The sequence below is a fragment of the Lepidochelys olivacea genome (assembly GCF_965140295.1).
Source record: "Lepidochelys olivacea isolate rLepOli2 genome assembly, chromosome: 1".
In the NCBI taxonomy this organism is placed as follows: domain Eukaryota; kingdom Metazoa; phylum Chordata; order Testudines; family Cheloniidae; genus Lepidochelys; species Lepidochelys olivacea.
In genome coordinates, this window is record NC_140411.1 from 275,113,182 (window position 1) to 275,139,243 (window position 26,062).

The following is a 26,062-nucleotide window of genomic DNA, read 5'->3' on the forward strand; positions in this document are numbered from 1 at the left end:
AGAATTACACCCCACCCCCCAAACCCTCTATTTTTTGACCTACCTTTTGTTTGATAATCTTTTCCACCCATGTGCTACTAAAATGCAGAATCCCATGCTAGGGACATACAACACTCGTTCTGCTACTACAAACCCAACAGGAAAAAAGAGGTTTGATGCAGGAATGAATGGCAACACTATTAAACAGAGTGCCTAGAAAACAAAAGCAAACATGAACTAGTAATCAAAACTAGAGTTACAAATTGTGCCTGCCACCTGAACAAATAGAAAAATAATAATAAAAAAATAAACAATCCTTATGAAAGACTAAGACGACTAAGTACACTTAACAAATCTCAAGTGTAATTTCTACATTACACTAAGAATGGATCTTTTTCACATGGGAGGTAATTTTTGGTCTACAAAGAGAAAGAACCCATTTTTGCTTAGTTACCTATGAAGCTTTACCAATTAACTTATTTGGTTGCCTACAAGCTGGAAGTGGAAAAAAAAGATCCACCTGCTAACATTTCTTTAAAAGAACGGTTCTCATAATGCATTAAAAACAATAGGAAAACATCAACAACAACTTTATACCATCATGTTAAAGAATTTCCCACTGATTTCAATGAGGAATTCTGCATACAAAAAGTGACATGAGATGGTCCTAGGTTCTAAATCACCATGTTTCAGGAACATGAAAGTCAGAATTTTCAACATTATGACTCTTACAACTATTCTTTTTTGCCCCTTATCCATGTAGATTACTTGTGTGCTGTTAAACTTGTGCATTAGTATGACATATGAACATCAGAACCACAAATTAATTTCTTAATTTGCCTTGAACTTATTTGCTAATGGTTTGAAATAGGATTTAATTTTATCTTTCTTATACATTACACAAAACTGAATTGTATAATGTAACAGCTCTATCAGAGAAGTTCTAGAATCCAGTTGCATCGGTTACTGAACCATAATATGGCCCTTTGAATCCATCCCAGATGCTTTTGTCATATTTAAAGGAAGAGAATGAAACTCTTCCAAAGACACTTTAATGGTACTTTCAAACTTGATTTAGATCCAGTTATGTTTGGATTCATATTCAAACATGTGGCTAGTTGAATTCCTATTATCAATAGGAATGTAAAATTATTGTGAACATTTCTTGTCCATTTTAAAATATTTCCCTCAGAACTCTTACCCACATGTTGTTCACTCCAAAATTATCAGTACAAAATGTATGGGTTGGTTTTAAAAGTATTTTTAATCCAGTATATTTAAGAAGACATTTGACATTCTAATAAAAAGGCAAGTTTTGGAAACTGCAATTCGATTTAAAAGCATTTTAACCAATGTACATCTTTTACAATTACACATGGAGTGTATGCATGCCAAATATCTCCAAAATAGTGCATAAAAATGGTTTTGTTATTGAAACAAAGACCAATTGCATTTGTATTTGCTACAGCTCACAACTATATAGTGGACCCAAAAACAGAAACTGGCAAAGTCATCATTCAGACTATGAAGGAGTTTAGACAAGCCTGCTCATAGTCCTGAGCCACTCTAGGGCTGTTTCTGCATTAAATTTTTTTTTTGGTCAATTTCTCCCACTGCACAGTGGTAGCTCTACAAATGAGAACATAAGTGTAGACTGGCTGCTGGCATTTTTGCCTTTGAATCATACTCCTCCTCCCAGAGAAGTGATAGTACAAAAAGCCCTCAACCAAGCTACACTAGCACTCCCTGCATTGCTAATGCTGGTGGAGCTACTTTGCAGTAACTTATCAGAAAGCTCAACGTAGACAAGGCCTAAATTAACTTTACGTTGATTACACTGTTAGGGACACTCAAGATCTAAATCCATTAAATGATTTCATGAAGCACTGAAAAAAATTGATTTAACTAAATTTGCTTACATTTTCCATTTTCCTTGGGGCTTTTTGGATGCATAAATCTCTCAAGTGAAGCCAACTGGCTGGAAATCTTCAATAATCTACTTATGTGACAGTTCAGTAAATTTACAAGCCCATATTGAAAAAGAAAGAGGTATTTTATAAACCTGACCAAACATGAATACTGAATTTCAAATACTCTGACATTTGCAGTAAGATGAATAAATATAGCTTCATATAGGAAATAAGTTATGCTGCCATAGATATATTTTAACTCTCATACTGTAATAGATGCATCTTTAACGAACAGCCATATAACCTGAATTTCCCTTTTATGCTATAAAATAAACGTTGCCATATTTATGGCCACTTAACCACTAGCAGCTAGTAGTTTTATTGCAATAACCTATATCTAAACTTAAAAAATTGTTTTGCTCTAAAATCATAATTCCTAATATTAAGCCTAACTATCTTTTTCATGTTTATTTTTGTAATCTGTTGAAAAAATTTCAGAAGTATAAAATAAATATATAAGTAAAGCATTCGGGGTGTAATCCAATTTATTTGGAAAAAGGCAAGAGAGTTACTTGTGTATACAGTTTAGTAAGAGATACATAATGTAATTAATACACTTTTCTTTGCAAGTCTATTATGGCACAGTCCTGGTCCCTTTTTCAAGTAATTCCCTTACTAGAAGAGTGAACCAACTCTCCAAAGATGTGGTGGTAGGAAATAATATTGTCAGATATTACTACTTATTGGGAACTGAGAGGAGAAAGTGGACGATTTCCTTTAAAAAAAGGTGTGTACTCTTTTTTGAAGATAGTTTAGGTACCAATTCATAGTCATGGGCAACGTGAAGTTGGGAACCGTTGCTTTAGTGGTGCTGGACATGAGAACTGTCACTGGTCCCCTGTATAACAGTGACTTTTTGGTAATGGCCCAGGATGGAATTGTGTAGTAATTTTTTTTGTTTAGAGTGTAAAGAGTCTAGGGAAAAAATTATGCTCAGAGTTAACGTGGTCAGAAATTACTACAAGAACTGCACTAACAAGGAGAACAGGGTAAGAATACAAGGCGGGGATGCAATCACTAATTATCAAGTCTCATTGATACTAAGAGCTATTTAAATGCCCTAACTGTTCACCAATTGTGTTCAATAGCAGTATAAATTGAACTGTGTTCAGTTTTCTTAAATACTTGTAATATTTGGGATCTGTTTAAGGAGATCTTTCATACTGAGTTAATAAAAAGCTGTGAAACCAATTTTACTGTGTGTTTTCTATAGTATACCAATTAAATCTGTTTAAGGCAGCTGGAATTGGATGTATATACTGCTGCACCTTCTATAATTGCTGTCAGGCACTTCAGAAAGAAGGATTTTGAACAACAGTCTCCTACCTGAAGTCAAACAGCTTGAGTTACTAGTTAAAAGTCAAAAGGAAATTTGGAACAAGAAAAACCGAAATGACTTAAAAGGTGCTAAGCTTTATTACAGAGATCATAACACCCAGTTGTACGTACTGACATGGACTCTGGAGAGCTATTTCCAAGAACAAGATTTTCAGACTGCTTATGTCAAGCAAAAATGGCAGCTTTCTTTTAAGATGTTGTTCTATTCTGAAAAGGGTCTGTAAAATGGCATTGCGGGATTCCACATTTAATATGGTATATGTAAAATGAGCACAGTTAATGTCTGTTTAGAATTCGCCACTCAACTGCCAGACTTGCAAACTCCACCTGAGATCCAACTGATGAGGTGGGTTCTTTTCTTATCATCATCATCTGTAGACCAAAATATGCCCTCAGTGCCAGCAGTGACACCTCACTCCCTGCAGCGTGCTTGCTCAAGTGTAACTCATTGAGTGTTAGTAAATAAATCTCATCAGGATTTTCAAAGGAGCCTAAAGGAGGTAGGAACCCAAATTTCAGTGGGATCTGGACACCTAATTTCTTTAGGTTCCTCTGTTGGTGATGTACAAGAAGGAAAAAAAAATATAGCCTGCTCTCTCAATTGCTGTAGTTCTGAAGTGCTGACAGGAGTAACAAGCAGTAAACTTATTTTTGTCACTAAACCAAATGGATATTAGTGAACACACATGGAGCTAATCCATTAAGTAATTAGGTGTCACATTCACAGGGACTTACGGAGCAGAACTGCACTTTAAAATAATCTAATACCAAGTTGTGGGATGAAGAAAAAATTGTTGCTTAACCATATACTGTAACCTGTTTTCCCAGTCCATATCAATTTCACAGGGAAAGTACATTAAAATCAGATATAATCATTTAATTAAAATCTGTTAGTAGATACAGCAGTGATGAACACATGGAAACACCTAAGATGAATATATCAGCATAAGCTTTTTAGAGCATAAAGTGCCACCTTAACTACGGCTCTCTTTGGTTACTGAGAGATGTAACTAAACTAAAGGTGAGAAAAAAAGTTCTGTCAAAAAACTAAGAGGGGAAAAGCTCACCTAATTCAAAGGAAGTTGCTATAGCCATTCGCTTACTACTACAAAGTACTCATCTTGGAAAATTTAAGGCTAAATTATAAATTAAAAATCTCTCTGTCATCAGAATATCTTGAATTACAGGTTATAAATACTTTGGTTTAATTAGGAGATCAAAACAGATAAGGAGAGCAGCAGAAACCCAGCTAAACTTGAACCAGAGTCAATAGGGTTTTCAGGCAGTTTTCAATACCAGGAGCTGTGATAGCATTTTCTGTCTTGATGCAGGGAACAATAATATCTGCAATTAGGCCTGATGTCTTAACTACTTATTCTACACCAAAGTACGCAGTATACCCAATTAGAAAGTGGCTTTGGGACCCTATTTTAACTCCCTATCTTGTGGATGGTAGATTAACAAGCACTATATAAGCAACGTGTTGTATAAATGGAGAGGTAAAAAATTAGTTAAAAATAAAGAGGTACACAAAAAGTCATAACACCAAATTTTCTTCATAGACAACAGATGGGGCCCCATCGATGGGCAATGAAGACACAGGCTACACTTTTTACCAGAACAAGTATGTGAGTCAAAGGCATGATCTTTTGCCGTTACACTTATGCTGGTAAAAGACCAAGTGTGGGCACGCTTCTACAGGTATAAGATACTATACAGCTTATTTTGCATTGCGGAATCAGAAAGAGCTATATAGGTATAAACACTTTTATACCAGTATAAATCTGTGTTCAAAACTGGTGTGTAAGTGAAAGAGGGTGTCTGCCATTTTAACTATGCTGGATAAATTAAAGCAACAAAACTTTTAATGGCAGAAAACATCTTATATCCATTGGCTAAGAACAGGTATCACTTGGAAGTCACTGAGTTTTTATTTCAAAATGAGCCAATTAGTGAAAAGAATTTCAGTTTTTGTGGATTACTTTAGAAAAAGATTTCTAATCACAATTAAGATATCTCAACAGCAACTGTCCTATACCTTTATCAGGCAGCATTTATAGCTTACCTAGTTTATTTAGATAATAAGTACTACCAGATGGTGAAAAAAGAGATTTCACCTACAAAATTAGCTGTGATACAGATGCATAATTATACTGTAGATTTTTATACATCAGTACAAAGTAGATGTATATTGCAAATAGTCTCACTGGACAAAAACTGGGTTTACCCATTTTACTTAATGACTGTTGTGTGATGTTTCTTAATAGGGTAAACATCTAGGAGGAAAAGAAAGTTGTATGGTAGCAGCTATTTTGATCAAGGTTTGAAAATGGAATATTCTAGAAGACATATAAGTCAATGTTTCTTCATGTTTGCCGGACCACCTACATCGCGCCTACAAGGAATTCACTGTACTAATATCCCTAAAGACAGCAGATTAGAAGCAGTTTTCTGACCTACACTGTTGTTTACATGTTACAGTACTTGAGAGGATAATTGTATTTAATATATAGTAATGCATCCCCATTTTCTGGTAAACTAGGCTCCAGGCACTTAGATTTCATGCCAAAGAATCAGTATCAAACAGCTAAAAGGATTTTAAAAAAAACATGTGTATGCAGCTGTGCTACATGAGGAGATTTGCAGTGAACATTCTATTATAAAAAGAGATGTTTCAATCAGTGAAGCAGACATTTTAAACACTCGAAATAAAAAGGCCTCTTTAAAATAAGCTAGTACTATTTAACTGACTATTTGTGGTGAAAATTCTATTAATCCTTTTTCTCTCTGAACTTGATTATTTTCTCTGGCACTATGGAGTCTCAATGTTCAAGATTCCTTATCAGGAAAAGCCCTTTTATTTCTTAAAAATGATGCTGAAGTTGATGTAAGGAAGAGCTAAGGGAATCTCAGGAGTTTTTCACTACTTTCAGCATAGGCCACTTCATTGTAACCAAAAGCACTAAAAACATGCATCATTCCTACCATCAATACAGTCTTGGAGGAATCCCCAGGGTATCGGAGACTGAAGACAATCAAAGATCCCAAAAAGCAAAAAAACGTAATGGTGGCAATATTTCTTATATCTAGGAAAGACTCCACAAGTGGAATAGTTCCCATTGTCCAATCACAGCATAGCTCTGAGGGATTTAGAAGAAGCCAAGCATTTACAGGGAGGAGGTAGTTGAAAGTCAGCTGCCTTGCAGGAGATGGACTTACAGCAGCTGGGTTATCAAACCTAAGTAAGAAGAGAAGAAAAAGAAAAGGACCTTTTAGTTGAAAAAAAGTTACAGCTTAGACCCCGCACTGCAATGCAGTCACTTTGCACCACACCACAGCCAGATGCTGGACCTAAACCATCGCCTATGTAGGGGGAGTCCTGCAGCAGGATAAAGATGGATTAGGAACTCCCAAGCCATCTTATCTTTGTTGCATTTATAATGTGCATGGCTAGGGAAAGGAGAATTGGCTGGAGCTTCCGTAATCACTTGCCATATCAGCTCCTTAGTACCACAGGCAGATGGCATAAGTTAGAGTAGGCCAGAGTATGCTCTAAGTTTCTTCAGAGAGCTGGGATACGACACAACTAGCTTAGCACACAGACTACTTTTAAAACCCTTGTTGTGAGCAGTCTTTGGCCATAATTAAATATTTAGGCCTAACTTCCCAGGGGAAATGCTCGTAGACTACATTTACATATCACTCACAAGAATGACAAAATTCCAAATTTATGAATAGTAAGAGCAATGAAATTAATAGTAAAGGGTATGTGTTTTCCAAAGCCTGGCCACAATAAAGAACCAATATCTTGAAGAATGGAGTTACATAATGAGAGAAGTATCTCAGGTTTCACTAAACAGCATAGTCTTTCATTATTTTACTCCATTATTTTGTTTTGACTGCAGCAGTACATGTAGTTTTGAATTACATTTCTATTTAAACTGAAATGTTAGTACATAGACGAACACGTTTACAAGAGAAAAACTCAAGTTTGCAGTCTAAAATACAGGCAAATTAGTGTAAAATAAAAAAGTGGAGGCTGATATGTTTGAAGCAGTGATAGCTGGCTAGATTTATAAATATGTACTTACACAATATTATATATCTAGACTAAAACACAACCAGCTAACACTGCTTCAAATGTGTTAGCTTTCATCCTAATGGGACTTTTCAGTCACATTATGATAACGCACCCTTTTTGTCCATCAAGATGGGACCAACGTGCTTAACTCTGAACATGTGAGTAATCCTATTGAGGTTAAAGTTAAGCATGCGGGCTAAGCACTTGGAGGATCGGGTCTGATCCGATATACAAAGATGCAGCCTAAACAGTGAAAATTAGATTCTAAATATTTTAGCTTCAATCATTTAATTTTTTCAGATTACTTCATATTGAGTTCTCAAATGAAATCACAGCTTCCATTGCCTTATTCTTTTAATAAACGTATTACTAAAAATAGTTTCTCATCTAAACATGAAATAATTTATCTTTTTCTAGTTATTTTAGATGATACAGGAGGCTTTATACGTTCCAAGTATTGATGCTTGATAATCAGAAATGCAGCTGAAGAGTGGTATTAGAATTGAAGGACTGCAGTTTTACTTACTGTAAACACTAAATTATTCATGTGTGAGGTTTATTATACACACATTGCTACTATATATAGTGAAAATGCTTCATTAATGAAGGCTTTCACCTTCTGCCTACAAGTTTGAATATACTAGTGCCCAAATGTTCTTACCATTCAATGAGTGCTCACTGGCCACTGCTATGATACTGGTGCTTAACAACTGCAGTTATTGCTGTAGCATAATAGGTTGATTTATCACATATAAATATAAGACTGTATGGGAATCCTAAGATGATAATAAAGTAGGTTAAATCTAAAGTATTTTCTAGCCTTTTTAATTGTGACTTAATGAGGCCAGTTTGATTTATTACTATCTTTTAAAATAAAACAAACTTTCCTATTAAATTAGTTTTTGTTTTTTACCTGGTAAACACTGGAAGCTGAGACTGAATGACCTGGACTCGGACTACAACAAGGAGCAGTGTACTGAACATCAGAACAATAAGCTTTAACAGTGTTTGAAGCATAGAATAAGGAATACTGCATTTCCCTCGGAGAATCTGCATGGCGGCATCGAACAGCATAGGCAAAGTATACTAGAAAACAGAACATTATTTATGTTATCAGACAGTGCAGTCTTGTTTAATCACCATTCACTATACTTTACCAATATGAACTTTATTCTAGTGGGACTGTCAGTGCCTGCTAAAGTTAAGGTTGCCTACCTGGGTCCAGTAACTAACAACTTTTTAAAGCTTTAATATTTTTAACAAAAGCATCCAAGTGTTTTTCACACAGTTTGTCTATGCCCAAAGTATTTTTTTGTTTTGTTTTAAATAAACAAGAGCAAAAATATTTCATGTTTTTGTATACAAAACTGTGTATGGGGGGGGAGGAGGGGAAGGGAGACACACTTTCCTCCATTATGAAAAAAGTCTTGCACATTTTCTGAACAGCACTAAAGCCAAACAGCTTGTAATATGACACAGAACTAGCCCTCATAGAGGCTAACTTAACTAGGCCTCACTGAGGCTAACAACTAACTGTACTGAAGATGCATGGAACAGGACATTCCACAGGTGTCTAGTCAGTTTCAGATTATGGAGTTAAAAAAACAACACACTTACTAGTTTTTTTCAAGACAGAAAAGCTTTTAAGTTCTAAAGGAATGAAATTCCTTTTTGTTTTCTCTTAAAAAAAAAATCAATCCCCAAAGTCAAAAAAATATCAAAGTTAAGGTATCATGTGCAACCTTAAATCTGCATGGCACACATATGCATGAAGACAGCCATATTACATGATCACACCATTTTCAAACACAATTTTTATGACAATTGTAGATACATCTTATTTTTTTGTTCTTTTACATTAACACTATTTTCACTGTCATAATGGTCCCATACATTTTTATTGAAAAACTTTTTAAATAAGGAGTTTTCCTCTCTTTATGGAATTTTATTAATTTTACCAGTAGCTATGCACTATGACTATACATTTTCTTTTCAAACAGCAACTAGGTTTCTTTAGCTGCAATTCAAGGGCTTAAGCAATTAACTATTGTGACAAAGTTCCTCCTCTACCTTGGTGGGTCCGGCGCTTACTGGCGGATTTGCTCGCCTCAGAGATTCACAGCAGCCCTCAGTTTGGCCACTTTTGCTAGTGGCTCAAACCTGCCATTCACTCAGCTAACCTCATCACTGGACAGCATGTGGAAAGGGAGGAGAACAATCTCCACAGTCTCTGCTGACCCACCTAGTGGGTGAGGGGACAGGCCAGGGACCTTCCCCTCTGGTGGGACCCATAGTCTAGGTCACCTCCTCTTTTATCCAATAGGGAGTTGGTGGGATGGGGGAAGCCAGGCCCGCCCTCTACTCCGGGTTCCAACCCAGAGCCCTATGGATCGCAGCTGTCTACGGCGTTTCCTGTAACAGCAGCGTGACAGCTACAACTCCCTGGGCTACTTCCCCATGGCCTCTTCCCAACACCTTCTTTATTCTCACTGCAGGACCTTCCTCCTGATGATGCTTATACTCCTTTGTCTTCCAACAGTATGCCTTCTCATTCTCAACTCCTTGTGCGCCTTTTGCTCCCAGCTCCTCACACGCACCTCACTAAGTTAAGGACTGAAGTAAGGTCCTTTTTAAACCAGATGCCCTGACTAGCCTGCCTGTCCTAATGGATTCTAGTAGCTTCTTAACTGGCTCCAGGTGTCCTAATTAGCCTGCCTACCATAATTGGTTCCAGTAACTTCCTGATTGTTCTGGAACAGCCCATTATCTTACTCAGGAAAAAGGGACCTGCTTAATCTGGGGCTAATGTATCTACCTTTGATCACCCTTCTGTAGCCATCTGGCCTGACCCTGTCACACTATACAACTCAGCAATGTATTCAGGTGGCCCACATATGTCAATAAATTCTCACTAATATACTGTTGCATAAACAGATACAAAGTAAACTCTGTTTATTGTATATTTTTCATATAAATAATTTCAATGAACTCAAGCATAAAACAGTATGCTCCAAGATGCTTCATTAAGGTATATGATTATAGAAAAAAAATCAGTATATTCAATTTTATTATTTAAAAGGACTATTATAGTTATAGTCTGGATTATAACTAGACTATTGTAACACATGTGCAAGTGGACAGAATTAAGGCTCTGTGAGCATTCCCTTACCTTGAGTGTAAGATTTTTGTACTGGGTTTCAATAAAAACTTTTATAGACTGTGAAAAAATAAACTGCTTCTTTAAGGGACAGCTTTATATATAATTAAGAAGGCCCTGCCCCTACGGCTAGGCTGTTTAAACAGGAACAGAAAATTGAATAGGACAAAAGGCAGTAGAAGCCAGACTGAGTTCAGTTTCTCTCTCAGGATCTAGGAGATCAGCCCAACCAAACTCAGAGTCTTTGTTTTGTGCATTTTAATATAGGGAGCTAGCTCTGATCCAGGCCCTGAGGTGATGACCTTATGAACTATGTAATGTAATTGCTTCTGTCCTCAAACCTTATTAAAAGGAGACGTGCTGTTTTGTTATGGTGTTTGCTTCTCCTGGCCCTGGGCTGTTAAAAGTGAATCTATTGCTGTCCCAGATGGGGAAATTAAGCTGGAGCACTTCTGCAGTGCCACACTGGGCTCCAACAGGGCATATGAAGATGACCCATGACTTTGCAATGACAAAATAATGAAAATACAATAGATTCTGCTTATTAACAACCCCTTGGTTGCCAGCAAAAAGTTGCAATTATCTAGCAGTTACCAATAAATGAAAGCAGGTTTGTGGAGATCTGCCCAGTAATGAAGCACTGCAAGGTGCCTTCCCTGGCTGCAGCCCTGCAAACCTGTCTGGGGCAAGACAGCAGCAGGAAGGGGGTCTGCAGCCTGGCACTTTCCACAAGGAGGGGAGGCTATGGGCCAGCTAGTGCAGGATAGCAGTGGGGAGAGGTACCATACAGCTCTGAGCCTCAAGTGCCCTGTAAAAGCCCTGGCATCCAGGTCGCAGGCCCACTTTCCCTGCTCCTGCCTTGCCCACTGCCCTCCTCACCCAGTCAGCAACCCCAGGACTCTAGCAGGGCTTCTGGTTTGGGCAGGGATGTGGGTGCCCCAGCCTATTACCTCCTGTGTGATCCCTGCGGGCAAGCAAGTTGGCAGGGCTGCAGCCAAGGAAGGAAGTGCTAGGATGTGCGTTCCCTGGCTGCAACCCCACAAACCTGCCTGCGGGCAGGGACTTTCTTTCAAAAAGAGTTTTCAAAAAGCATGCCATTGCCAATATCTGAATCCCATTAACCTATATTAACATTAATGTCAATGGCATGAGATGCCATTAGAGAAGAAGTTGTTAATATCAGGGTTGCTATTAAGTGGCATCCACTGTATAAAGAAATGCTACTGAATTAGTTTAGAAATTCCAGACCAAAATTTAAAAGGCAGGGGCAAGTCAAAAGACACATGCATAAACTGCACATACAAAATGCACATGCAAATTTTTGCAGGCACAAAGTTGAAAACGTAGCCTTGAAAGCATGTGAGTGATAATTTATTTTTATTTTGGCTAAATATTGTTGCAGTTTTGGCGCATAACTTCTAAAAATAAAATTTCTTAAAATGCGTAATTATATATATTTAAACTATACAAAGTATACTACTGAAAGATATGTTAAGAAAAACACATTTTAATTGCTAGGAATATCACCCTCTCTTGACAAAGGAAAGTTAATATTAAATTACGGACATGTCAAATTTTAACTCTCAAAGGGTAAAATGAAATCCTACATTTTATTTAGAAACTGACTTTAGAGTCTTTACAGAATGATGAGATTTCACAAAAATCTAAATGCTAATTGATTCAAATGTGATACTCCAGAACACTTGGCAGTTCATTAACATCTGATGGAAAAGTCTCCATAGAAAGCACCTTCTCTAATTTCATGTAAAGAAATTAAAAGGAAAATTAATTTGTATGTACCCTACACTTTAACCACATTATATACATAATTCTGGCCTTTGCAAGCGTCAGTCTGTACTCAAATTAAAGAGATGTCAAATTTTAATTTATTTCCATTTTTGCTAATATCTTTGTCTGCATATCTACTAACACAGGTTCTTTTGTATTTACAGGATACAGTGAGGGTGTACATATGAATTTTTTTTCCCAGTTCACAAAAATACAGTTTGCTTCAGCAGACAAAATACTCAGCACACAAGTATGTGATGGTTATTTAAAACTCTGTTACAAAAATACTGCAGATCTGCTTGACAAAGGAAATAGTTAAAATGGAAATTTTTACAACAATAACTTACACCTTGAGCTATAAATACTTCATAGACACAGCATATCCCCACCACTGTTATTCCTTGTTCTTTGCACAATGTTGCAACGGCTACTAGACACACTGTCACTGCAATTGGAGTCCACACTGCAACGTAAAAAGACAGACATTATAAAAACACACTATTTTACAGGACACCCATGTGAACAACATAATTTGACTAATTAAAGTTAACTATCTACAATTTTCACTTGCCAGTATTTCAACAAGATCCCTATTAGGTTGCAGTTTACCTACACATTTACCACCTGTTCTGTCTTTTCCTCACTTTACATTAAAGTACCTTCTCAGTTTCTCTGTCATCTCTTTGAAGCTGAAATGTGTGAAAAAGAAAAGAGGTGTGAAGACTTATATAAATATTCCAAATAGGAAAATGAAAAGAAAATAATTTTTACCAGCTTTTCAAAATTTCTTTTCATATCTGTATATCTAAGCCAATGGTTTTCAACTTGTGATCTGTGAACCCCCCTGCCTAAGATTTCCAAAAGGGTCTGCACTTCCATTTGAATTTTTTTAGGGTACCGCAAATGAAAAAAGGTTGAAAATCATTGATTCTTAACTCCTAAGTTCTACTTCCAAATCTGTTACTGATTTCAGAGAGTCAATTAGCCTACGTACTCCAGTACACTCCCCTCTATAAAAATGAATGTAATAGTAACCCTTTTTACTAGAGAGTTGTATGGTTTAGTTAATGATTGTAAAGCACTCAGAAGTCCTTAGATGAAAGGTACTTTATAGTACAAAGTATTATTTATATGTTATTACCAAGGCACCATCAGTCTGAATTAAGGATGACTTATTTTAAGACTAACTGGTTAACCAGAATATTTATGTTTATATTTTACTACCTGAAACCAATATAGTAAAAAAAAAAAAAAAAAAAAAAGTTATGTATATATGATGTTAGATATTTACCTATTGTATTGTCTGGCCCTTTAGATTTGGTGTATGACAAAAAAGCAGCTAGAAAAAATATAGATGATAAAAGCTCTGCTCTGCCAACCACTCCAGTTACCTGATGGGGGCAAAAAAGTTAACACTGTTAACCTCTGAACAGAATTAGGTCTTGAAAATTGCTCATATTACAGAAATTAGAAGCCAGAGACAGAACTAAACAAGAAAAGAAAAATAGGGCCTGAATCTTCGTCAGGTATGTAAGTGCAACTCCTGTTGAGTTCACTAAGAACTGCACCCATATATCTGAGATCAGACTGCGGCTTAACTACTTCCACCATTGCTGATAATTACATATACAGTCCTCAAGTGCCCCCATGTGGCAAATGTCTGGAATTACTCATGTACCATTTAATTAAATTACTTCAATATTTACCATGAATAACCCTTGCAAAGAACATACAATATGATTTCAGCGGGAGTTCATTGTGCCGCATGAGGGTAGCATGACCCTTCCCCTAAATTTATTGGTACTGTAATTTTATAGTATAACTTTAAAACAACAGGGTACAGATGTCTCCTCTGTACATTGCAGAAGGGTATGTAAATAGGCGAGATAAAGGAACAATGTATCACACCAGCAATGAAATAAAGTGATAAAATGATAGAGTGACTTGGTCAAGTTATGAACCACTGTAAAGATGAGAGGTAAGTCAATCCTTACATTAATTAATAAAAGGATGGAGAAAAGAAAATGAACTACTTACTGGTAATTCTTTTTCTCAAAGATATGTCTCTCTGAATTGCCACTCTTGGGTTTGTGCTTGTGTGATGAAGCGGGAATTTTTCTTAACATTCTGTATGCATTTTATGTGTGCCTCAGTTTTCCTTAAGTGCTAAATGGTTAACTAGGTGGTGGTAAAAGGTGGTTTATTCTTTGTACCAATCCAGGTGGGATTGACACCTGGCTGTCTGGGGTCCCATGCCCATGATGAACCCAAAAGATAATGGCCCAGACATTGGCCTAGCAACAAAAGACCTGAGATTGTTGATTCTCTCTCTGCAGGAAGCCAGTCAGTTCTGGCCAGCGGGAGAACAAAGAGCTAAGAAGGATAACCAGGTTACCTGTTTTTGTCCGGGAATGAGAACAAAGAATGGAGGAGGTGCCCTTGAGTATAGTGTGGACTACTGGAAGCAGGAGACACGCTTCTGGATTGGGGCAAGGAGGCGGCTCTGGAAGGTCAGGACTGAGCCAGACGGACTGTGTTGTAACTTTCTAACTTCGATGCTACCTAAGAATTTTCTACGCTGTGTTCCAGACATCTAATAAACTCTTCTGCTTGGATAATGCTGTCTGAGAGTCATTCCAGTCTAAGGAAGTTGGGGGATACATTGCTCCCTTTGGGTGTGCAGAAGGCTTCAGGGTTTGATCCCAGGAGGTGATGAAGCCAAGGGGCTTACCCCAGTGAGTGTGTGACCCTGTAGGGGGTTAACATTCTAAATGAGTCGTCTCAGGGACTGTTCCAGAGCCATGCGAGAACACTGGACCTGTGGATCCATGACAACTTGGAAGCACAAGACCGGACAAGAACTCCCAGGTCTTTAAATTTTTGGAAGTTTGAGATACTTAAGATTGCATGTTTTCAAAGGAAAGTATGTTGACTCAAAAAACAATTAAAAATAAGGTAAAAATACTCTAAATATTTTTTTCAAATTCTGAGGGGGAAAGTTGAGTGGTGATGCAGAGATCTCTGTATGTTTAGAGAACAAGAATTATAAATGAGTATTATTTTCCCCAAACATATGCTTCCCACTCTCGGGCACTAAAGCTAAAGATACATCTCTAAAATAAGAAATAAAGATTAACAAGAGAAAAATCAAATCTAACCATGCCTTAAAAGGTAAAAAACAGGAACAGTTTCTCTTTTTGGTGTATATGAAAGATAACTCCTTTACAATGCAAAAAGTTATGGAGGACTAAGATATATTCAGAAAATTTTCAAAAGTGGGCAATTTAAAGAGAATTCCTGACACAAATACAATTCTTCGGATTAGGAGTGTCTGGGGAACAGGTCTGTGAACAATGTCATCCTGGATGGAAACCCAATCTATGCAAAGATGCACTTGGAAATATGTACAGAAAATACCATGTAGCTGCTTTACAAATCTCTGGGATAGAAACAGATCTGATGCTAGCTAACCAGAGTTGCTCCGTTCCAAAAAGAACGGAGTTGTGACATTACCAAGCTACCAGCCTGGCTGGCTCAAGCAGTAAAAATACAATCAAAAAGCCCTGTAGACAATGTATTCTTGGCAATAACGAAGTTTATTGTTTTGGTGTCAAACAAGACAGATAGATTGTGAGTCTGAAAGACACTCAATGTCAGAAACAGAAGTAGTCCAATGATGGACAATGAATGTGGCAGGGAAAATACTTCCATAATGATTAAAAGAAGACACGATGGAGATATAAGAAAATAATGAACAGTATAAAGGGACTCCACTGGATACACCAAATTAGAGAACAATGGAGCAACCAATGAAATCGAAAGCAATCATTCAAATCTGAAACGAGGAAATAGTTTTTATAAAACGCATAAATAACCTGTGAAACTCTCTGCCACAAGATATCCCAGAAACCAAGAGATCAGTAGGAGGCAAAAAGAAGATAATAAATAAATTACATGAGAGAACGCAAATAACAAGGAGGTATAAATCCTTAACCTTCCAGGCATAACCAACCTCAGTCTGAGGTTGGGAAAAATATCTTGTATGGCCAGGGTATACCATGTCTACTATAGAAATTCTTGCATCTCTCTCAAGTTTCCAGTACTGATCACTGTCAAAGACAGGACACTGGACTAGATGGACCACAAGTCTAATCTAGTATGACAATCACCATGTTCCTAAGGGCTTTACTGTATGTTCCAGATATAAAACAGATATTTTCACATCAAACTTGTAGAAAAAGGCCTTATTCTGATGGCTGTACAGTAATGAAAAAAGGTTGGCAGGATGATTGGTGTAATTGGAGTGGAACTCCATTACCACTTTCAGAAGGGACTTAAAGTATGACCACAGCAATACCTAAATCCTTGCAGAACTTAGTGTAAAATGAATTCTTAGCTAGAGCCAGAAGTTCACTCATTATGTGAGCTAAGTTAACTGCCTCCAGGAAAAGCTTCCACAACTTTGTTTAAAAATAAAACAAAACAAAACAAAAAACAACCAACCAACCAACCAGGATCTGGATCATCCTTGACTTTTGTGCTATGATTGACAGTTATTTCTAATTGTGTTGAATTATTAGTTTTGCAGTGCAGCTACTTGTCCACTATGAATTGGATTGAGATCACAAAAGTAATTGAACGCGAAACAGAAAATTGTGGCTTTACTGAATTGGGATAGATTTAAACTGTGGAACTTTTTTTGCACAATAGCAAAAGCCTTATCAAATCCTCATTGTTAAAATGTGTTTTACTTTATGATAGTTTTTCTTACACCTCAGCAGTATAAATACTTTTAGAAGCTACAATATACTAACACACATACACACCATATACACATATGAAATTAAATGGAGCCAAACATTTTAATAAATGAATGAAATGTGCCCTTCTCAGGTTTACCTACCGCTTCAGTGTGTATTGGGTGCACTGCAAATAGCAAGGATGCAATTACACTGCTCCTGTTGTCCAGAAAAAGCTTACAGACCTTGAGGAAGACTATGCAAACCACCGCATGAAAAACCAGATTTAGGAGGTGATAAGAAACGGCATTTAACTCACTGAACAGGTAGTTTAAACGAAATGTGAGGACAGTAAGAGGTCGATATGACTTATGACTCCTCTCCTACAGGGAAATAAATAAACAGTAATAATCATCAGCTTACACTTATACAGGGCCTTTAACCCCAAAGCAATTTAAACTATACACAAGTATTTTTTCCATTATTGCAGTGCATCTACCTAAGATGAAAACACCAGTTGGTTAACAGTGCAGAGCAGCACTACACAACAGTTAAGAACAGAAAGTAGAGACTGACATCCATTTAAAATTCCAGGGAGAATTAAGGAGAACAGGAAAAATGATAAGATAGGAAAAATGTAAAGAGTTAATTGTGACCATTTCCCCAGCTTCCAAATGGGTTTTGTATGTTTTTCAAGTATACTGTCTGATCCACTACTTACTGTAGCTGGTGCTCTACTAGATAAAGCACTAATAAAAATGGCCAAAAATATAAAAATAAAATTCAACTATTTTTAATATATGTATTAGTTTGATATATGAGCAAAGTTTGTATCTATCTACATTCTTATCTGGCCCTCATGAGCACACTTCTGAATTATATAATGTGTACTCAAAGCTAGTTTAACCAGAAAAATGAAAATAAAATGTGTATTGTATTACGCATTATCATCCATGCTATTTATACCATTCCAGTCTGGCATATCTTAAAAATACAAATTTTTTTAAATAAGAAGTATTTGAGATTAAACGAGTAGGATAGTTTCACAAAGATTATTAATCTGTTTAATTGATAACTAAATTCTGTAATTTAGACATTCTGAACATAAAGTTTGGTGAGAACTCTCTCTAGATTACTGGGAGTTAGTAGTGTTGCCACATGTCATTATAAAGATAATTTTTCTTAGATATGAAATGAGTTTGTGCATTGACATAAGACTGCGAAGTCACAATAAGTAGGATATTAATATAACTCTTCCTTGAAAGGTACCTCAATTGCTATTAATATAAAAGGAGGACTTGTGGCACCTTAGAGACTAACCAATTTATTAGAGCATGAGCTTTCGTGAGCTACAGCTCACTTCATCGGATGCATATCGTGGAAACTGCAGAAGACATTATATACACACTAAAAAGAAAAGGAGGACTTGTGGCACCTTAGAGACTAACCAATTTATTAGAGCATAAGCTTTCGTGAGCTACAGCTCACTTCCTCAGATGCATATCGTGGAAACTGCAGCAGGCTTTATATATACACAGAGAATATGAAACAATACCTATTCCCACCCCACTGTCCTGCTGGTAGTAGCTTATCTAAAGTGATTTCCAGCACAAATCCAGGTTTTCTCACCCTCCACCCCCCCACACAAATTCACTCTCCTGCTGGTGATAGCCCATCCAAAGTGACAACTCTTTACACAATGTGCATGACAATCAAGTTGGGCTATTTCCTGCATAAATCCAGGTTCTCACATCCCCCCACCCCCATGGTGGTGGGGATGGTGGGGGGGTGGGGGGATGTGAGAACCTGGATTTATGCAGGAAATAGCCCAGCTTGATTGTCATGCACATTGTGTAAAGAGTTGTCACTTTGGATGGGCTATCACCAGCAGGAGAGTGAATTTGTGTGGGGGGGTGGAGGGTGAGAAAACCTGGATTTGTGCTGGAAATCACTTTAGATAAGCTATTACCAGCAGGACAGTGGGGTGGGAATAGGTATTGTTTCATATTCTCTGTGTATATATAAAGCCTGCTGCAGTTTCCACGATATGCATCTGAGGAAGTGAGCTGTAGCTCACGAAAGCTTATGCTCTAATAAATTGGTTAGTCTCTAAGGTGCCACAAGTCCTCCTTTTCTTTTTAGTGTGTATATAATGTCTTCTGCAGTTTCCACGATATGCATCCGATGAAGTGAGCTGTAGCTCACGAAAGCTCATGCTCTAATAAATTGGTTAGTCTCTAAGGTGCCACAAGTCCTCCTTTTCTTTTTGCGAATACAGACTAACACGGCTGCTACTCTGAAACCTGCTATTAATATAGGCACCAGAAATTATAAATGCATCTACAGTATTATATACTAACACTGCCAGCTAGTAAGAAAGTCCCAAATCCTACCTCATGGCTATACAGTCAGAGGACCGTTTCTTAAAATGATAAAATATCACAGCCATAAAAAGATATTTTAAAATATATGGAAGTGTTTCCAAACTACTTTTATGGCATTTTATTTTATTTTTGTGATACTAAATCTTAGGAAGTTATCAAACTGAGAAAAATAAATTAATATTCATCAACAAATACATGGATTGTACTGACATTTCTTAAATTGTTGGGTGATCTGTAAAACTAAACAACATAGGTAAACATTTGATGTATCTGAAATTTTGTTTTACTTCAGGGTACAGTCATTATGAACTGTAAAATAATAAGATTGTATCAGAGGTAATTAAACCAATGAGAGTAGATTTGTTTACTAGTAAAGCACATTCCTAATGGTTGAAGTGTTGTAATAGTTCTTTGGGTTTCTTTCAAACTGAAAAAAATTCAACTGTTAGTCTTTAATTGTAATGTAAACCTAAAAAATTTATTTGCGCATAAGCTTTCGTGAGCTACAACTCACTTCATCGCATGCATCCGATGAAGTGAGCTGTAGTTCACGAAAGCTTATGCTCAAATAAATTTGTTAGTCTCTAAGGTGCCACAAGTACTTCTTTTCTTTTTGCAAATACAGACTAACACGGCTGCTACTCTGAAACATTACAACTAAATAGCTTGGCAGTTTTGTATATGTGAGACCATTTACTTTTCAGCAGTTGGATTATAGCTGTGAATATATACATGCATATTTTATTTAATCTCTGTATTTCTACTAAGGTCTCAGAATGTCTAATATCAGACCTGAGGATATAACAGACCGTGTACAGAGGCTTTCCTAGGTACTTATATGCCCCCCCAACCCCACCCTGCCCATTGTAGTAGCTGAGTGCCTCCAAAACATTAACGAATTTCTTATGTAAGATGGGGAAATATTTGGAAGTGAGGCACAGAGGGTGAAATGCTGGCCCCAATGAAGTCAAAAGGAATTTTGCCAGGATTTCACCTAGGGAGATGAAGCGATTTGCCCAAGGTAAAGCTGATAGCAGAGCTGAGAACTCAGCTCTCCCAAGTACCAGGCAACTGTATGAACTACAAGACCATCTTTTCTTCCAGTTTCTATAGAATGGTCTATTATTAGGGTTTTTTGTTGTTATTGTTTTTAATTCTTCGGTAGTGTTCAGATACTACAAGTTCTAATATAAAAATAAGACTGGATGGACAAAAGCATGGTATGTGATACAGGACTAGTTTATATTTTGTAGCAATAGGCTGTTGATTAACCAAACGAGTTTATAAAACAAACAGGTTAGAAATAGGTATTATTTACCAACTATGAAACAAACTATTCTGTAAAAATGAAATGATAAAGGAGAACATAAGAAGCAGAACTTTGAAGAACTTACAGTATTTCTGAGACTAAATATATCTTATGGCCAATTTACCTCAGACATAGGAGTCCCCCAGAAGTCATTCTGAAACAGATTTTTTAAAGGAGTAGAAGGATGCAAGTCTTTATTGTCCAGAATTGCTGAAACATCATCAAAAACGAAGCCACAGAAGAGACTGTTCCAGTAACAGGCTGCCACCACACCTATTATTAGTGCTATTTCCTTCAGGCTAACATCAGCCATCTTCTCCGCAAGCTTTCATGGATTAAATCTGGAAAAATGGACAGATCCATGAACACAGATTTTATTGATTTCAATTTTAGTTTATTTCAACTTCAGTTGTTGAACGTAGATTTAGAACAATCCATATTAGAAAGGTATAAGCACTAAAAAACTAAATTAATTCAAAACTAAATTTATACATACGAGGTGACAGTAATAAATTTAAGCTTAAAACTGAGGTTTTCAAAACAAATTTTACAAAACCTAACATTAAGAATAATGTTGTGACTAAACTTTCTCCCCTGAATGAAGGTTTACATCCAAACAAACCTCTCTCCTGCTGTGTTTCATTTACTTATTTCAATCTATAAAAAACTCAGAAGTGGCCATCACATACCATAAGCCTTGCTGCCAGAGACACTTGTAGTCAGAGCACTGCCCTATGAATGGTATAGATTAGGGCTATCAATTAATCACAGTTAATGCATTCAATTAATACGGAGTTACCCTAATAGCAAAATAAATTAAATTTTAAAAAAATCATGATTAATCGCAATATTAATTGCACTGTTAAACAATAAGACGACCAATTTAAAATTATAACTATTTTTAGATGTTTTTCTACTTTTTAAAATATATTGATTTCAATTCCAACACAGAATGCAAAGTGTACAGTGCTCATTATATATTATTTTTTATTACAAATATTTGCACAGTAAAAAAAGATAAAATAAATAGTACTCTTCAATTCACCTCAAACAGTCCTACTTCTTGTTCAGCCAATTGCTAAGACAATCAAGTTTGTTTACATTTCCGGGAGATAATACTGCCTGTTTTTTCATTTACGTCACCTGAAAGTGAGAACAGGTATTCGCATGGCACTGTTGTAGCCAGCATTGCAAGGTATTTATGTGCCAGATATGCTAAACATTCATATGCCCCTTCATGCTTCGACTTGTAGACTCTAAAGTTTTACGCTGTTTTGTTTTTGAGTGCAGTTATGTAAAAAAAATATAATAATTTGACATTTGTAAGTTGAACTTTCATAATAAAGAGAATGCATTACAGTACCTGTATGAGGTGAATTGAAAAATACTATTTATTTTATCTTGTTTACAGTGCAAATATTTGTAATTTAAAAATAGTAATATAAAGTGAGCACTGTACACTTTGTACTGTGTTATAACTGAAATCTATAGATTTCAAAATGTAAAAAACATCCAAAATATATACAAATGATAATAGAATACCAATTTAAATGTAACAGTGTGATTCAAACTGTGATTAATCAGGATTTTTTTAACTCATGATTGAGATTTCTTTTAATTATTTGACAGCTCTAGTATAAATAACAGAACCATAAAACTCCAGTGCTCTCAAATCCTAATCACAAATAAGAGGACACTCGCAGCATACAGCGTTACCCTAAATGGCACGGACTGTACTGTTAATGTTTTTGCAGAATTTTAAAACTGCATTTTTAATATTTTTTTTGTGGAAAACAGCTACTAAAAAGAAAACTAAATCATATAAACCCAACCTTCTGGAATATACAGAAAACATTCTATATAAAACTTAAGTGCTTCAGTTAAGTACCTTAGATGCTCAACAGCAAGGAAGTAATGATTTGTAATGATAAGAAGTTTAACTTACTGTTGAAGTGACCGCTTTGTTTATCTGCATTCTCAGTAGAAAGTTCATGAAGAGGTGAACTTAATATTTTTTTCTAATTATGCAAACTGTGTTGGCGTTACTCCTGATCACACTTACAGCATGCTTATGGGAATTTTCTATAAAGATGAAAAACGATATTCAGGGAAAATACTAAAACTGAACCCCCTCTTTCATTTTCATCTTCCACAATTGTCTGGTAAACTCATCAAGCACTAGAAACAGTCATTAAATTGCTACTGCAATAGTCTAAGAATACTGTGAAATAATTATTTTATTAACATTGATGTGACCTGATCAGTGAGGTGAAGTTACTGCATACTGGGTTATAAGACTTTCCTGTATGAATGTATTGTTTTAATTAGCAGGGGGGTGTAGGGAAGAACAAACAAAAGGGCAATTACAGGGCAAAGTGACACAGCTGTTCTGCCCAGGCTGGGATCTAACGGATCAGAGGGCAATAAACTGTTAAAAAGTGACCTGCTCTCAGGGTTTGTCTACACTGGCACGTTACAGCGCTGCAACTTTCTTGCTCAGGGGAGTGAAAAACACCCCCCTGAGCGCTGTAAAGTGCCAGTGTAGAGTGGTAGCTACTCCCCTCTTGGAGGTGTTTTTTTTAAAAGAGCACAGCGCTTTAACGTTGCCAGTGAAGACGTGCCCTTATGGAAGGGGGTGTTTATCAAAGGACTAAGCAGATGAAGCTGGAGAAAGAAATGGCTCATGAATTAGGGAACAGACAATGGCAGCCAGACCCTAGGGGTCTTGGAGAGTATATAGGAAGCTTAGACCTACCCTAATCCTAATGTGGAACATGGTGTGACCCTAGGAACACCTCAGTGCCAACTGGCAAAGGGTCCACTGTTCTCTAGCAGCAACTCCTTTCAGGCCTGATAAACTCATTTCACCTAACACATTGCTTTCATAGTATTTATGCAAAAAAGGTCATGTGTGGTCTCTAATAAAAGCTCATGTTGTACTGGTCATCATGATCATTTCAAGATGTATGTTCAATTGACATTTAAGGAGCTGTTTATATGCACTGAAAATGTGTGTATCCCACAGCCTGTATCCCAGACAGGGCTGACAAACAGATTTTGGCCAGACAAGGGATGTATATTCACTCATCTGCTTTGGTTCACATGGAAAATAAATGTTATCAGCCAACACAATGGAAGTTTACTCTCTCTCTCCCCCCCCCTTGCTGGACGAAGAGGAGAGGTCAAAAGCAGGGGGGCATAATAAGGTGACTCTCAAGCCACAGAACTCCAAGCAAGTGTCACAGATGGTTAGACACCTGGTAAACTAGACATGTGCATAGTCTGTTTTAGTGTTTTATTATTTGAGTTCTCTTAAAAGCTTTTTTCCTAAATAAATAATACTTTGTTTTAAGGAGGTTGTTTGGTCCCTGGTTACCACTAACCATTACTCCTGGAAGGAGCAAAACTTCAAGTACTGAAGATAAGTCAGGTGTGATCAAATCATTACAATTCATCACAGGGGACTGAAGCCCAGGTCTGGTCTGAGGGCAAGAGAATTCCATGATTCCACTGCTAGATAGAGGTGATGGCTGGGGGCCCAGGGCCTAAGGGAGTATGCATTTGAAAAGACCATTAGATATAAGATGTGCTATTAGCCCGGTAGCTTTGAGAAGAATCAGTCAGAAGAAACTGAAATCAAGAAAGTGAGAGTTGGAAGAGGTTTTCTTTACAAATAGCACAGAAGACTTTCAGTACTCCAAGTGTAGAGTAATAGAGCAATTCAACTATTGCAGGGATCCTCTCCTCAAATTTAAAAATACCTTTGTAATTAAAAAAAGAGAATAAGTCACTGAATTTTAAAAAATAAATGTGTCAAATATAATTGAACATCACTTACAGAAAGTTCTTTTAAGGAGAAGTTAAGGCTGGTGCAGAAGAGGGGTCTTCTGCTTCCCAGTACCCTTTTGGAATATTGCACTTCACAATCCCAAACTCAAATGTCAGAAAACCAGGAAAGGCTCAGTTAAGGTGGCCAAGATTGTTATTGTTAGGGTTGTGGAGGAACATGAACCATAAGCTTCAAAACCCAAAACACCCCCAGGAAATGCTCGTTGCTATGAGTGAGCAGAGCCTAGAGGGGTTTTACTGTTCACTAGCAAAATTGTGTAAAAGGCATCCCAGGCTGGAGAACTAAGGAGACACAGCAGTTCAGGTTGCACATTGGGGAATGTCACACAAGCATAGCACTTGAGCGAGTGCCTGCTCTCAGCCAAGTTCACTGGGGATAGTTCTTTACACAGAAGGCTTTGCCCAACATTGATCCCTGGCTCCCCATCTCACTCTATGTTTCCTTGAGCCTTGCCCTCCTTCCCTTACACAGCAAAAATCCAAGGTGGCCATCCCACTTACCCCAACCCAGTTCCAATCCTCCCAATGTTACTGGAACTCCTAATATACCTCTAAGTCCTGATCCTTCTTACCATTCATTTCTCCTTGCACAGCTCCTGGTTGTTTTGTACCTTTAATATTACCATAGTTATCTGCATATTACCTCTGTGACGGAGGAAAATATCATGGTGTCCATTTTAGAGAAGGGAGATTATGGCCAAATTTAGAGGTCACCTCTGAAAATCCTGATTTATGTGATTTGCCCACCATCACATAGGATGTCTGTTGCAGCGCACAGTAGAAAACCGATTTCTAAGCTCCAGCCCATCTCCTCAACTTCAGTATCATCCCTTTTCCCTGCAGTTCTTTCTCTCATTCACAATACAGAAACATCTTTATATACAATTATTTGTTAGGCAAACATGTGTGTGTGTCTCACAGATCTTTGTAAAGGCAATGTAACTAAGGGTATGTCTACACTGGAATAAAAGACCCACAGCACAGCTGTGGCTGGCCCAGGTCAGCTAACTCAGGCTTGCGGGGCTCCAGCTATAGGGGTAAAAACTACCGTGTCGACATTCCCTTAGCGAATGAGTAGGTTCTGAAGAACCTGGATTATGTTTCTGGCTCTGTGAGAAGTTACCTTGTAAAACCTTTGTCAGGCCAAAGCTATTTGACTTTTTTGGTGAATTAAGGAGAGCATGCAAAGATTTATAAACTGAAAACTGGCTGCAACTTTACATGGGCAAGACAGAAATTACAATACGCTGAATTATACTGACTCAACTCAGCATTAAGGACATTTAAATCCACACCACAATCTTCTACCCCTGGAGCTAACACACCTTCCAAATACGTTGCAAAACTTTTTGCAAGACATCATTAGAATGCTGGGAATCAGGATCCCCGGTTCTATTCCTAATTCGGTAAAGGAACTGTAGTCTAGTGCCAGGGTTCTCAAACTTCATTGCTCCGCGACCCCTTTCTG

The 26,062-nt window shown here is 37.1% G+C and overlaps 1 protein-coding gene across 3 annotated transcripts in view; it reads right to left on the reverse strand.

Moving 5' to 3' along the window:
• The window catches only part of TMTC3 (transmembrane O-mannosyltransferase targeting cadherins 3), a 46,780-nt gene that overhangs the window by 16,408 nt on the left and 4,310 nt on the right, over positions 1–26,062 (reverse strand). Inside the window, exons 2-9 of one of the 3 annotated variants that reach the window (XM_084640844.1) lie at positions 22,691–22,827; positions 20,870–21,086; positions 17,217–17,435; positions 13,605–13,704; positions 12,661–12,776; positions 8,282–8,454; positions 6,273–6,525; positions 44–192 (exon numbers count right to left, since the gene is read on the reverse strand). In XM_084640844.1, the coding sequence (XP_084496970.1) occupies positions 44–192; positions 6,273–6,525; positions 8,282–8,454; positions 12,661–12,776; positions 13,605–13,704; positions 17,217–17,435; positions 20,870–21,058 (1,199 nt within the window). In that variant the 5' untranslated portion in view covers positions 21,059–21,086; positions 22,691–22,827. Of the gene's footprint in view, positions 1–43; positions 193–6,272; positions 6,526–8,281; positions 8,455–12,660; positions 12,777–12,922; positions 12,988–13,604; positions 13,705–17,216; positions 17,436–20,869; positions 21,087–22,690; positions 22,828–26,062 lie in introns of those variants that run through there. The other 2 variants (XM_084640845.1, XM_084640846.1) reach the window with 2 other exon arrangements.